Consider the following 16030-nt stretch of genomic DNA (forward strand, 5'->3'; position numbering starts at 1 on the left):
GACTATTTAGTAGCCGTATCCGTGTCTGCCGGTTTCAGGAAGATTTTCTAAATTTCTTTCGCTTCTAGTTGATTCAGCAGTACGGATTCAGTTGAGCCATCGCGAACTGCTCGTTGATTTTATATGAATAAATTTGAGTTTTTCTCTGTTGGAGCAATGTCAAAATAATATGCTATTAAATACGAAAACTTCTTAGATGAACGAAATGAATTCGTGCGACCAGCGAAATTGTTCGTAATATACCTACACAAAAAAATTGAAATAAACGAATCGTTTAGTGTCATTCGCGAAAAATAATGTCGTTATCAACGATAACATTCGTACCATGTACATAAGTAAAATTTACTAAAAATTTTGTTCAACAAGCGTCCATTTCTTTACACAATAATCTTCCTAGTCCTCAATAAAGGTGAACAGGTTGAAATAAAATCGATTTTGCCAGATCGATCCTTTTAGTTAGTTAAAAAATCGTTGTTGTTAAATATCCATCCTAAAAGATCGAATGAAAAAAGGTATGCTTTTAAATACGATAACTTTTCTAAGATGAACGAAGTGAATTCGTGCGACCAAAGAAATCTTTCGTAATATACACAAACGTTTATTAAAATAAACAAAACATTTCGTTTCAAACACGACAAATAATGTTGAACGAAACCTACTATTTACAATGCACGAAAATACTTCGTTGCAGAAAACCACGAATGAATTCGTGCATTGCATGATCGATTTAATTATATTTACGAATTTATATTATCAGTGTATCCTGTCAGCATACGGCCACAGCTCCTAGCCGATCTTCACTAATGCAACTCCCGCTCGAAACGAAACTGAGACAGACTACAATCCGTCAACCTGTCGAAGTGAACGAACTGACAGCTGTTGGGAATGGAGCCCAACCCAGTCCCGAGTTTAAGCAAAAATGGCAATAGGTGGCCTGCACCCCGGTTGGCACCGCGGGGGGAGTTCTGTATCAGAGATGAATGGCGACATCGATTGGCCTCATGTTCCACGATAATACAGCTTTGCCAACCAATTGTTCGATCATCGTATTTTATACAACAAAACTATTTGAGAGCGAGTTACAGGGAATGAATACTGTACGATAAAAATGCACTGTTATGTCATTACATATTCCATATTACTCCTGCAACTTCTAAAATCATCTAAAACAACAATTTGTTTTATTTTGATTTATTTTATTTCTTTTATTTTAGAGTTACCACATGGTTACAATAATTTCTGAAACTGAGATATGGTTTACCTTTCAACAGTTTTTAGTTCACTTGTTTTAATTTACTGGTGTTTTTATGTATGGATTAAGTAACTGAAGGAAAATTTAAAAAAATAGCAATATAAAAAACAACAATTTGCAGCGGGTGAAACTCTAGTTGGCTTTGAATTACATTCATCTCCACCAAAGTGATATTCGCAGTAGAAATATGAATAACGGTTCCTTGTTGTCGTATTCCATTGTTCAGCCCTATTGCGCGATCATTCAGTTTCGTCAGATTTGAGTTAAATTACTGAGCATAGGAGTTTCGCAAAACTACTTTACGCACATTTTATACAATTTAATGTTTTTTCTGACTGCAGCAAACAAAAATTTTGTTACACATATTTTGAGCAAGTGCCCAAACATTGCCATCTCGCATATCATCTATCCGATGCTTACCGGCCCCATTTGACGTCATCAATCGAACTTCTCTCCACCAATTTTCCCACAAGCTCACCCAGATTCGAGGCACTCATTTCCACATGCAGCCACCTGTGCGAGTAGAGCACTCAATTCCAGCGAATGAAGCGGCGATGGTAACTCAAACCGTACCGCACTGCTTCCTGAATCAGCCACAGCACCGACCACCGCGACACGTCGCCGGGAACTGTGTTGGCAAATAAACCCAATCATAACTTTACTTTCAACCGGAGACGCGCCGCGAGAGACCTACATTTAACCAAACTGGGCCATACTATCGTAGGAAAGAAGAAAAAAACCGTGGGGAGCGTCAGGGAATGGCACTGACATGCCGTGTGGAGTGGCTCCCGCAAAGGTTAGGACAACTTACGATGATATGATTCCCCGGCATACATGTGTGTGTGTGTGCTATGCTTTGAACCGGATCGGTTGACAAATGAGTGCAGTTGACTGTGCGGGAAAACGGTGCGCTCGGTTGATGTGACACTAGCGCTTGTGTGACAGATGCATTGCAGACGCCACACCGTTGCCGCCGCCGCCGCCGCCGGGGGAGACAATTTTCCGTGTTTCAATTGCAATTCAAACAAATACGGACAGAAGCTGAACGTCCCGATGTGCATTTGCGGCACGGCACGACATCGGCTGCTCTAGTGAGGCAAGGTTGGGTTGAATATTTTATGAGAAAATAAAGAAAGAAAAAAAATATTCTTTTGGTGTGGTGTGGCAGCGTGCGGGTTGGAATGCAGTTTTCTCCGATGTTGGTCTTATATTGAAAAATATATGATGAAATCGTAGGGAATAGCGCAGAGCACTGGCCGAAAAGTTGTTCGAACAGCATTGCATCAGTTCTGCGTCTTTCAATGGTGCACTCGTGCAGAATCGACAGCTGAGAATATTTAATGGGTACCTCGCAGGGGGTTGGTAAGAACGCAAAAAGAGAACAACTTATCGTACAACAAAACCTTATTGAACAAGGGAAGCTTATGTTGGAAATGCATGTTTCAGATTCCAGGAAAACTATCAAGCTAGAAGGTTTCAAAATACTAATTCAAAATTTGAAAAAGTCAACTTTTAATTAAATTTGAGTAGAAGTTACTCCAAATTTGAAAAAGTCCAATTTTAATAGGATTTGAGTAGAAATTTCTCAAAAGTTGAATAAGTCCACTTTTAATTAGATTTGAGTAGAAATTACTCAAAATTTGAAAAAGTCCACTTTTAATTGGATTTGAATAAAAATTGCTCAAAATTTGAAAGTACACTTTTAATTAGATTTGAGTAGAAATTACTCAAAATTTGAAAAAGTCAACCTTTAATTAAATTTAAGTAGAAGTTACTCAAAATTTGAAAAAATCCACTTTTAATTGGATTTGAGAAGAAATTATTTAGAATTTGAATAAGTCCAATTTTAATAGGATTTGCGTAGAAATTACTCAAAATTTGAAAAATACAAAAAAATTAATTGGATATGAGAAGAAGTTAGTCAAAATTTGAAAAAGTCAACTTTTAATTAGATCTGAGTATGAATTACTCAAAATTGGAAAAAGTCCAATTTTATTAGGATTTGAGTAGAGATTACTCAAATTTTGAAAAATACAAAAAATTTAATTGGATATGAGAAGAAGTTACTCAAAATTTGAAAAAGTCAACTTTTCATTAAATTTGAGTAGAAGTTACTCAAAATTTGAAAAAGTCCACTTTTAATTGGATTTTAATAGAAATTACTCTAAATTTGAAAAAGTCAACTTTTCATTAAATTTGAGTAGAAATTACTCAAAATTTGAAAAAGTCCACTTTTAATTGGATTTGAATAGAAATTACTCAAAATTTGAAAGTACACTTTTAATTAGATTTGAGTAGAAATAACTCAAAATTTGAAAAAGTCAACCTTTAATTAAATTATAGTAGAAGCTACTCAAAATTTGAAAAAGTCCACTTTTAATTGGATTTGAGTAGAAATTACTCAAAATTTGAAAAAGTCCACTTTTAATTGGATTTGAGTAGAAATTATTTAGAATTTGAAAAAGTCCAATTTTAATAGGATTTGAGTAGAAACTACTCAAAATTTGAAAAATGCAAAAAAATTAATTGGATATGAGAAGAAGTTAGTCAAAATTTGAAAAAGTCAACTTTTAATTAGATCTGAGTATGAATTACTCAAAATTGGAAAAAGTCCAATTTTATTAGGATTTGAGTAAAAATTACTCAAATTTTGAAAAAGTCCAATTTTAATAGGATTTGAGTAGAAATTACTCAAAATTTGAAAAAGTCCAATTTTAATAGGATTTGTGTAGAAATTACTCAATATTTGAAAAAATCCACTTTTCATTAGATCTGAGTAGAAATTACTCAAAATTTTAAAAAGTCCACTTTTGATTGGATTTGAGTGGAAATTACTCAAACTTTGAAAAGTCCAGTTTTAATAGGATTTGAGTAGAAATTACTCAAAACTTTAAAAATACAAAAAAATTAATTGGATATGAGAAGAAATTACTCAAAATTTGAAAAAGTCAACCTTTAATTAAATTTAAGTAGAAGTTACTCAAAATTTAAGTAGAAGTTACTCAAAATTTGAAATTGGATTTGAGTAGAAATTACTCAAAATTTGAAAAAGTCCAATTTTAATAGGATTTGAGTAGAAATTACTCAAAATTTGAAAAGTCCACTTTTAATTAGATCTGAGTAGAAATTGCTCAAAATTTGAAAGTCCACTTTTAATTAGATCTGAGTAGAAATTACTCAAAATTTTAAAAAGTCCACTTTTGATTGGATTTGAGTGGAAATTACTCAAACTTTGAAAAAGTGCAATTTTAATAGGATTTTAGTAGAAATTACTCAAAACTTTAAAAATACAAAAAAATTAATTGGATATGAGAAGAAATTACTCAAAATTTGAAAAAGTCAACTTTTAATTAAATTTGAGTAGAAGTTACTCAAAATTTGAAAAGTCCAATTTTAATAGGATGTGAGTAGAAATTACTCAACTTTTGAAAAAGTCCAATTTTAATAGGATTTGTGTAGAAATTACTCAAAATTTGAAAAAGTCAACCTTCAATTAAATTTAAGTAGAAGTTACTCAAAATTTGAAAAAGTCCACTTTTAATTGGATTTGAGTAGAAATTACTTAAAATTTGAAAAAGTCCACTTTTAATTAAATTTGAGTAGAAGTTACTCAAAATTTGAAAAAGTCCAATTTTAATAGGATTTAAGTAGAAATTACTCAAAATTTGAAAAAGTCCACTTTTAATTAGATCTGAGTATAAATTACTCAAAATTTGAAAAAGTTCGATTTTATTAGGATTTGAGTAGAAATTACTCAAATTTTGAAAAATACAAAAAATTTAATTGGATATGAGAAGAAGTTACTCAAAATTTGAAAAAGTCAACTTTTCATTAAATTTGAGTAGAAGTTACTCAAAATTTGAAAAAGTCCACTTTTAATTGGATTTAAGTAGAAATTACTCAAAATTTGAAAAAGTCTAATTCTATTAGGATTTTAGCAGAAATCACTCAAAATTTGGAAAAGTCAACTTTTAATTGGATTTGAGTAGAAATTACTCAAAATTTGAAAAAGTCTATAATAAATCATCTTTTAAATAGATTTGAGTAGAAATTACTCAAATCTATTTAAAAGTAGTAGAAGTTACTCAAAATTGAAAAAGTCCATTTATAATTGAATTTGAGTAGAAATTACTCAAAATTTGAAAAAGTCCAATTTTAATAGGATTTGAGTGGAAGTTACTCAAAATTTGAAAATGTCCACTTTTAATTGGATTTGAGTAGAAATTACTCAAAATTTGAAAAAGTCCATTTATAATTGGATTTAAGTAGAAATTACACAAAATTTGAAAATGTTCTCAAAATTTGAAAAAGTCTACTTTTAATTAGATTTGAGTAGAAATTACTCAAAATTTGAAAAAGTCCAATTTTAATAGAATTTGAGTAGAAATTACTCAAAATTTGAAAAAGTCCGCTTTTAATTGGATTTGAGTAGAAATTACTCAAAATTTGAAAAAGTCCGCTTTTAATTGACACCGTACTGCTTTGGATTGAAACAATCCTGTGGATATAAGTTGCTACAAGTTCAACGAAACCTCACATCTGTTTGATTTTAATTTTAAAGCCTTGGTGACTAGTTATAGATTATCTTTCAACATATAATTTATAACACAAATAGCAAGTTCAACTTTTATATAATCTGTGTGGTGTCTACCAAAAATCGAACCAAAGAGTAAAAATTTGAAAACTCGTCCATAAAAAATGCAAATTATCAGCTCTATCAAATACGTGACGTTAAAAGTGAGAAATTTAACGAATACATAAAAATACAAAAGGGTGGGCGATTACCTCTTACGCAGCGCACCTGGGTTCGAGTCCCGACCACGCACATATGGTTAGAAATTTTTCGCAAGAGATTTTTCTAACCCAAAGCAGCGAATGACCTTAAGGTTAAAACCTCTATAATCGAAATATAAAAAATGCAAACAATGCAAATATCAGTGAAGTTTTGTAAAAACCGCTATAACTTTAGCTATCATCGATAACTTGTCATTATTGCTTTGAAGGTTCTAAAACATTGTCAAAGACACCAAGCCTCTTGAATGCGAAATAGGAAAGTTAGCATCGCAGCGTCATCTAATTCAAACTAATTTACGTCAGCGCAGAGAATACCAAGATACCTTTCTGAAAGCAGCATTTCAAAAAATAGCGCACCCAAAATATCAGAGATTCTGTCTTGCTAATTTCGGATTCCTGGCCCACTGTGAATTTAAATAACAGCCATGAACCGGATGCCATGTACCCGGGTGTAAAGTTTGTTGCAATAAGGCGATGTTCTCCCAAATTCTTGGACAATAAATTTTGGGACAGTCACATGTTGACGTGTTCAGATTCTCTTCTGCAAATTCTGAAAAAAGATATTTATCTTATTGTTAACTTCAGACATAGTTTGGGTAGTTATTGCATTGTAATTTTCAATGTTCTAATAAAATATTAAATGCGCCAATTTGCATTTTTTCTGATCAGTTTTTGCTTGAAAGGAGAATACATTTTTTTCGGATTGAATTTTTTTTAGAGAAAAAAAATATGCATAGTTGTGGTGGATTTCGTTCATGATTCTAGTTAATTTATTACTTACAAAACCAGAAAGTCTTCCTAGCAAGAATAGTACTTACCTGAAATGATAGAAAACACAAACAATGGGTTAATAATAATATTAACAGAAGGCATTTATCGTATGATGAATGAGTCGAATGCCTTGCATGTAGTTCATTATCGTGTACTGGTTCACAATACCGCGTAGTCCAGATTCATTATTCGTGCTCGTGAAATTGTTCAGAAACTCATGAAATAAATTTCCACATGATTTAGATAATGAAATAAGGAATTTAGTAGATGGTATAATTATACGTGAACCATTTCACAGAACTCAGAACTTTATTCATAGATTCGTGAACTGGTTCTTAAGCGCTTGTGAATAAATTTATAAACGTCTTCAGTTTAATACAACGCTATATAGATAGCTCACTATCATAAAATTTGGAATAAAATACAAACAATCATTTCTGTTCCGTGAACTGTTTTAAGAAATATAACAATGTTGTTCCCAGCGGCTAGCGAACAGTCTTAGGTACGAGCAGTAGATTTAGGTACTTTCAGATTTGGTCAAAAATACATCGAAGTTTGTGAATTTTTTGTGGGATAATGAAAGGACATAGAACCATTCAGTTTCCAGTTTGTCGAATATGTTTATTATTTCTCCATGCGTTAATATTTTTATCATGCCGAAATTCAAAATGGTGGCGGCCAAATGGTGGCTCGCTTCGACCCCTGCACGCGAAACATCGCCTCCGTACTTCAAGTCTGTAGCCTCTTGTGGTGAACTGAAATTATCATTTCGTAAAATTTATAAAATTCACTAAGATTTATAATACCTGAAATGAGCATAAAAGTATAAAAGTACAGTTCATACAGCTCTCGGTTGCGTCTATTGTCTCCGTAACCAACACCTCCACTTCATCAAGTGTCTCACCCATCACCGTTGGTGACACGTCGTCCGCGAAACCCTCGATTTTCACTTTCCTAGGCAGCTGCAGCGTTAAGACCCCATCGTACATCCCGTTCCAAAGAGTTGGACCGAGAATGGAGACCCGAGGAACGCCCGCTGTGACTCCTATTGACTTCTTCTCTTCACTCGTCTCGTACAGCAGCATTCTGCTCTGGAAGTAGCTCTTCAGGATCTGGCATAGATAGGTGGAAAGCCTGTACAGCGCAGCAGCGATGGCTTCTTGGCTGGCACTGCTGAATGCGTTCTTCACATCTATCGTGACCACCGCGCAGTATCGATCTCCTTTACGTTTCTGTTTAGATGCCTTCGCAGCACTCTCGAGCATTTTTAGAATTGCATCCACTGTCGATGCTCCTTTGCGGAATCCGAACTACATCTGTCCAAGTCCGCGCTCGCCTTCCGTGAATTTCGTCAATCTGTTAAGGACGATCCTTTCCAGAAGTTTTCCGAGTGTATCCAGCAGACATATGGGCCTATACGAGGCCGGATCGAACTGTGGCTTCCCTGGCTTCGGCAGTAACACCAGTTTCTGAACCGTCCATTTTGGGGAAGTTACCTTCATTTAGAGACTTCTGCAGCACCATCCTGAACATGTCCGAATATGCCGGGATCGCTGCTTTTAGCGCCCCGTTTTTATTCCTTCCGGACCGGGGGCTTTCTGTGATTTCAGGCGCTTCGATACTTTTGCGAGCTCGTTAATAGTCACTTGCCGATCGTCACTGTTAACTCCTTCTTTTTCGCCGTACTGTATGTATGTATATGTTTTTTTTACTTGGTGGTAAAGCTTTTACGCCGAGCCAGCACACGTACAGTAGTTAGACCATACTATCGATTTCGTCCATCGTGTTTCAGAGTGAGAGACTCTGAACAAAGAGGATAACTCTGAACCATACTCCTCTAAACTCCACCAAGGAGTCCGACATTTGCCTGATCCCCCGGATTTCATTTGAAATGACTACTTCGGGGGGAGGCGTGCTAATGCACTTCGCTTGATTCCAGGTCTAGCTGGTCGTGCTAGATTTCGCTGGTCTCATAACCGCCATATCAGTCCTGCACGGCATGATATTCTACATGCGCTCCTTACTACGCTAACCAGTTGAATGCCGTGGTCGATCCAGCGATTCCGGTTGGAGGGCGGTTTCCAGTTCACTGGTTCCCGACAACCCTATGCTGGTGGTTTGTCACGTTCGTTGCTACTTGGCGGAGTCCCCGACGGTGGAGCTAGCTTACCTCGGCGGAGAGTTCCCCGACGAAAGAATGTCTCCCGCGACCGTTGACGGACGCGTTATTCTTTCTTTGGTGCAGTCCAGCAGAATGCCGAGGTCAGTCCATCGATTCCAGGTGGAAGATTGCGTCTGGTTCACTGGTGCCCCGATGATTCAAGCCGGCGATTCGCTACGGACTACTCAGAATAGTCCCCGATGGTGAACCTTTCCTACTTCGACGAAGAGTTCCCCGGCAGTGGAAGATCTTCCGAAACCGATGCTACCCGGGCAGATGCCGAGGTCGGTCCTGCGATTCTGGGTGGAGGGTGACTTCCAGTTTACAGGCGTCCTGACGACGGTGCTACTTCCCGATCTACTCGAACTAGTCACCGGCGGTGAGCCTAGTCTACTCCGACGGAGAAATTTCCCGACGTTGAAATTTCTTTCGAAACCGATATCTCGATGCTGGTCGGTTAGGTGCCGAGGATAGTCCTGCGATTCCGGGGAGAGGATGACTTCCGGTTCTTAGGTGCACCGACGCCCTACCGTCCACGATGCGTGTGCTCAGTCTAGTACCTGGCGGTGGATCTAGTCTACTCCGATCGCGCCCGGTGGTCTACTTTATTTTTCTTCCTCAGACTGAGTTGCCATGGTCGGTCCGGCGATTCCTGTTGGAGTGTAGCTTCCGGTTCATCGGTGCCTCGACGACCCGAAGCCGTGAACTGTGACGTTGGTGGTCATTGCTCCTCTCGCCAGCTTCGTTGACATGATCTGAGCTACTGTTCTGTTCACCGCGTCCCATTTTTCTTTGTCCGCACACATTCTTTCGACAATATTGGTCATGTTAACGTCCTCACCGACAATGGCTCTCATTTTGTTTCGCTTGTGCTCCAATAGCGGGTATTCGAGGACCACGTACTCAGGCGTTTCCTCTGCATCTCTGCACGCGATGCAGAACGGTGAACTCCCGTGGCCGAACCTGTTCAGAAACTTTTTGTAACAGCCATGACCAGACAAGAACTACGTCATGTGGAAGTTCGCCTCACCGTGCGCTCTGTTGACCCACACCGACAGACATGGAATTAGTCAATGGGTCCATCTACTGTTTACAGCGTTATCCCACTCATGCTGCCACTTGATTAAGGTGTCAGCTCGGGCTCGTTTACGGACTCCTCTCGTGCCTCGATTACTATAACACTCGCTTCGGGTAGAAGGTTTATGGGCATCGTTCCAGCTATCACGTAGGCTGCCTCTGACGAGATAGATCGCGCTAGACACCCGCATGGCCATCAGCCTGAACGTGCTGTTCAGCCGAGATGTGTTCCTCTTTGTCTGCATTGCCGTCACCCAAGCAGGTCCTGCGTATCTGAGCACTGATGTGGAGACACTCGCCAATAGTCGCTTTTTACTGCTGCTGATCGCCGAGTTGTTGGGTATGCTCCGAGATAGTGCTATTAAAGCTGAGCCGGTCGTCTATCATCACTCCCAGTTGTCTTACTTCCCGCTTTGAGTTGATGATACACTCTCCGACCGCAATTCTTGCCTGCTGCATTGCTTTTCGGTCGCTTATCAAAACTTATCTATCGCCTCCATTGCGATTACTTCTACTTCCTCTAGTGATTCGCCGATCACTAGGAGCACCACGTCGTCCTCAAAACCGACAATCTTCACGCCCCTGGGGACCCTCAGCTTCAGCACTCCGTCGTACACAGCATTCCAAAGAGTTGGGCCGAGTATGGAACCCTGCGGAACGCCAGCCTTTACGGTTACAATTATTTTTCCGGCGTCAGTTTCGTAGATTAGTTGCCGATTTTGGAAGTAGCTCCACAGAATCCTACAAAGGTAGTTGGGAACTCTTAGTCTGTGCAGCGAATCGGCGATTGCGGTCCAAGTAGCGCTGTTGATGGCGTCCAGTGTAACCACTCCGCAGTAGCGGTTACCTGTTCCCTTTTGCATCTGCGCAGCCTCCATAGTTTCCACGACCGTTCGTATGGTGGATCTAGCTTTCTGGAAACTGAACTGCTTATTGGATAGTCCATTCTCTCCCTCCGTGTATGTTGTTAGCTTGTTAAGGATTACTCTTTCAAGCACCTTGCCGACTGTATCCAACAGATATATCGGCCTGTATGCTGAAAGATCTACATGGGGCTTGCCTGGCTTCGGCAACAGCACCAGTTTTTGTCGCTTCCAGATGTTGGGGAAGACACCATCGTCCATGTACTTTTGCATCGCGATCCTAAACATATCCGGGTTCGATAGGATTGCTGATTTCAGAGCCACGTTGGGAATACCGTCTGGTCCCAGGGCCTTCTTGGTTCTCAAGGCTTTTGCCACCACCATCAGATCCTCGTTGGTTACCCGAGCTTCTTCTTCGTAGTCATACTGCGTTCCGCATGGCCTGGGCGACCAGGCCATCGGTTCATGTTGTGGAAGTAGCGCTTCTACGATGATTCTCATCCTCTCCGGGACTTATCCGGTGGTACTGCCGGTCCTTTTATCTTAGCCATGGCAACTCTTTAGGCGTCGCCCCACGGATTTGAATTGGAGTTATGGTAGAGCTCTTCTTGGCAAGCTTTCTTACTGAGCTTGGTTTCGTTGTTAAATGCTGCTCTTGCCACCTTATATACTGGTCTTAGAGCATCCCTTTCCGCGACGTTTCTAGCTCTCTGCATCTTCCTCCGGGCTCGATGGCAGTATGCACGTAGGTCGGCAATCGCCGCATTCCACCAGACAGCTTGGCAGCGATTGTACCTTGGCCTTGCCATGGTTGCAACGCACGCTCTTGCCAATGCCGTTGTCACTTCATCTGCACTGAAGTCAATGTGATTACACTCACGCCTCAACGCTTCGACGAAGGCTCTCTTGTTTAAATTCGTTGTTTTCCACCTCCATTCATTTGATTTTATTACACGCGCTTTCGATTGTTTATTGCTTCCGATAGTGTACCGGATCGCTTGGTGGACGCTCTCCAATGTAAACTCCCAACCAGCCAGGGGCTGCAGAAGGTAACGTCAATAACTGAATGTCGACCTTCGCGGAGTTAGGTGCTGGTTGTACCATCGTTTGCAACATCTACGTTCAGCTTTGCAAAGGCTTCGAGCAGATTATTCCCCCTTTAGTTAGTAAAGCGGCTGCCCCATTCTACTGCCCAAGCGTTTAAATCGCCGGCTAAAACGACAGGACTCCAATCGATAAGCTCTTCTGTCAGCTTATCGAGCATTTCTGTGAATCGATCGGTCGTCCACCGCGGAGGTGCGTAGCAGCTGCAGAAGAAGACTCCATTGATTTTGGCGATTTCAAAGCCTTCATCCGCACGATAAACTACCTCCTGAAATGGATATCTCCCGTCGTACAAATCGCCGCAGATTTTGCGTTATCAGCTATCAAGTTTCCATCGTTGGCCGGGCTACGGTAAGGCTCCGAAATGATAGCTATAACGCATTTAGACTCCGCTACACATTGCCGCAGCAAGTGCTGTGCGATGTCACAGTGGTTGAGGTTGATTTGCGTTACCTCCACTGTGACTCCACGTTACAGTCGCCTGTTTGAAGGCCGGACATCGTGGGCCTCCTGTAACGTGGTTGTTGCCTTCTTCGGTTGCGCTAATCAGACATCTCGGAGTCTGTCGGCTGTTTTTTGCCATGTGGCCTTCTTCCCCGTACCTTCTGCATAATTTGCTACTGTCAGGTCCATTGCAGTTTCTCGCCAGGTGGCTGAACTCTTGACACTTGAAGCACTCAATGGACATACCGACAAGCCAACTTTGATCTTCCCAATTTTAAATGGCTTGTTTGTTGCTTCGACCACTTGCGTGCCGAAAGGTCTGAACTTCTTCAAGCTCGCACTGTTTTTCCAGAGCTTCTCTTAGCTCTTCTTCCGAGGATATCTCATCCAGGACCTTACATTGGATGGTTGCCTCTGGGCACAAGGTTCTCACTTTCACCGCTTCACCCATAGCTTTCTCGGTGAGCTCTTTATAAGTAGAGCTGTTTGACTTCGTTCAGTTCCAGAATCATCTCTCCAATGCGGGTGAGCCTGATTTTCTTGACATCTGAACTCAGCTCCTTGAGTACCGGGTTCGTCCTCATTGCACGCAGTACCTTCTCATATGAGTTTGTTTCGTCCCTTGAGAAGCTTTTGCTTTTCGGACCTACCCTTATTGTTCGCCTTCTATTTTGTGCTGCCGACGACTTCCCATTTGCTGTTTTTATCTACGTTGGTGGCTATGCGTACCACTACGCCAGGAGCCTCCTTGTGTTTCTTGGAACCTCCCGGTCTCGCATGTCCTGGAGGAGTTCTTGGCCTCTTCGGTGTAGAGAGGCACGTCCCCTGGGGTTTGTCTTTCGCCTCGTGAGATTCCCTCACTTTAGGTGATGCCACTGTTTTATTTCCAAGGACTTGTTGGCCATCAACCGCTCCTTTGCGGTTACATCCGCTTTTTGCTCCAAGGTTCACCATACCTTGACGGCCAATCCGAGATTACCTTTTATCTTCATTACCAGTGTCTTGATGTCCTTGTGGACATTACTCGTTTTGTCAACAAAGTTGTGCAGTTCATCCACCAGTTTTTTAGCTACTGCTATACTAGGTAAGCTTGGTATTTTCAACCAGGCGCTCCCCTCTTGCTTTTGCTGTTTCTGTTTATTTATTTCTTATCTTCGGTATACACCGTACAGACACATTTTAAAACTATATATTTCCTATTAATAACTTATATCTATGCTTGGAAACGTTAAAATCATACACTGAAGAAGCTTAAATCTGCGGCAACATCTTTCCAGTGGATTATTTTGTCCATATGAAGTACGGTGTCTAGGGATCCACAACAGAGTGGGGTTACGAAGAACACGAGGAGGCGCATATAAATTAACGCCCGAGAGAAGATCGGGACTGTCAATATTACCTGACAGCAAATCGAAAACAAAAACTTTTTGCAGGAAGATACGGCGAGTCGCCAGAGTCTGCATAGCGAGTAGCATACATCAGTCGGCATAAGGAGGCACACTACTGGATCATTCCGTGGAAGTTTCCTGAGGGCGAATCGCACAAAACATCTTTGTATACGTTCTAGTCGGTCAATTTGAACGGCATGGTATGGTGCCCACACTTGCACAGCATACTCCAGAACACTTCTGAGTTGAAGTTGCGGCTGCGGCTTTTTTATAGTGAGGTTAAAAAAGTTTCAAAAGCCTGGCCTGTGGTGTATTGGCGCTGTGTGGGACTCACGACTCTCGTTCGTACCTAACCACTAAAAACATTCCTTACTTTTTACGCCCTTCTTCCCCACGGAACTACGTCGTCGTATTACTTCGTGGGGGGGTGCGCTTTCGTCGCACCTCTTTCTGCTGCTCTATTTCGGAGCCTCGCTTGGTTCATGGAGTGGCACGACCTATGAGCTGTGATTTAACTATCGATTTCTCTCCTGCTTCTTGTCTCCATCCAATACGTCGCCGTTTATTTCTCGTCCCTGTGGTGAGCCGTTTAGGTCCCGATTCATTCAGCTCCCGGCCTTATCACGATCCGCTTGGATAGTGCTCAACTATGAACTCATCCTACTCCGACCGATAGTTCCTCGGCGGAGGAATTTCCCCCGATACCGATACCCGCTTTCTTGAGCCATTTAGCTCTACTAAGATCTTCCAGCTTTACCGCTTATCCTACTCCGATTGAGAGTTCGCCGACAACGGAATTTCTTTCTTTACCGGTGTTTGTTTCGTGAGCCAATTAGCTCCCCTTTTCGTCACGATTCTGTCGGGTAGTCCACGGCGCCGAATCAGCCCTATCGTGAATTCCCCAGCGGCAGACCGCTCCCGATACCGATGTACGTTTCTGTGAACCATTAAGCTCCCCGCCTCGTCTATTCGGTCTAGTCCCCGGCGGTGGACCTAGCCTACTCAACGGCCAGCCCGCAGATGCTGAGGTCCATCCAGCGATTCCGGGTAGAGCGAAGCTTCCGGTTCACTGGCGCCCCAACGACCCACTTCTGGCTATTCGACGCGGTCTACTCGGTACAATCTCCGACGGTGGATCTAGCCTACTCACGAGCTACCCGGTAGAGTGTCGAGGTCGGTCCGGCAATTCCGGTGAAGCCTGACGTCCGGTTCGCTGGCGCCCCGAGCCCGGTGCTACATCGCGTACTACTCAACTGGCGGCGGAATTTCTCCCGAAATCCTATTTGTGGTTCCATTGCGGCGTTCTAACCAATGTCGTTACTTTGATGGTCCCTTCGCCACTTCTTTTGCAGCTCGGAGAGTATACTCGTAACAACTCTGTTGACAGCGTCCCAGATATGCTCGTCGCGGCACATCTCTTCGACGATATTGTCCACTGTTATATCAGGCATACCCCTTCGGATTTCTTCGAATCTGGGGCATTCAAAGACCACGTGTTCCGGTGTCTCTTGCACGTTCACACACTCCGGGCAAAGGGGCGACGAAGCGTGTCCAAACCGATGTAGGTATTTTCGGAAGCATCCATGACCGGACAAAACCTGCGTCAGATGGAAGTTCACCTCTCCATGCTTCCTATGTACCCAAGTAGACACATTTGGGATGAGTCGGTGGGTCCACCTTCCTTTCTCCGCGTTATCCCACTCTTGCTGCCACTTAGGCAACGAGTCCGCTCGAACCAGTCTCCTTGCATTACGTTCATTTCTCCGCTGGTAGCATTCTACGTCCTCAGCCAGAGTAATGCAGATGGGAATCATCCCGGCAATTACGCATACCGCCTCCGACGATATCGGTCTGTACGCACTCGCGACACGAACAACCATTAGGCGAAAAGTGCTTGTCAACTTCGTCCGGTTCCGCTTTGAGTTCAGCGCAGCAGCCCAGGCCGGTACGCCATATCTCAGGATTGAGGATGAGACACCCGCCAGGAGATGTCTCGTGCTACCTCTTGCCCCTCCGTGATTCGGTATGATCCTTGCCAATGCGCTAGTTGTCCTCGCAGCCTTCTCACATACATAGTCGACATGGCAGTTGTAATTCAACCGATCGTCAACCATCACACCCAGGTGCTTCAGCGCTCGCATCGATGGAATGAATATCTCGAGACGCTGGATTTGCT

General features: G+C 41.7%; 1 protein-coding gene across 1 annotated transcript in view; it reads right to left on the reverse strand.

Moving 5' to 3' along the window:
- Positions 1-6722: 6722 nt before the first annotated feature.
- LOC131691334 (uncharacterized) overlaps positions 6723-16030 on the reverse strand; it is a 283328-nt gene continuing 274020 nt past the window's right edge. The window contains exon 5 of the mRNA XM_058977646.1: positions 6723-6864. Within this exon, the coding sequence (XP_058833629.1) occupies positions 6861-6864 (4 nt within the window). The 3' untranslated portion in view covers positions 6723-6860. The remainder of the gene's footprint in view (positions 6865-16030) is intronic.

Source organism: Topomyia yanbarensis, chromosome 3 (genome assembly GCF_030247195.1).
Source record: "Topomyia yanbarensis strain Yona2022 chromosome 3, ASM3024719v1, whole genome shotgun sequence".
In the NCBI taxonomy this organism is placed as follows: domain Eukaryota; kingdom Metazoa; phylum Arthropoda; class Insecta; order Diptera; family Culicidae; genus Topomyia; species Topomyia yanbarensis.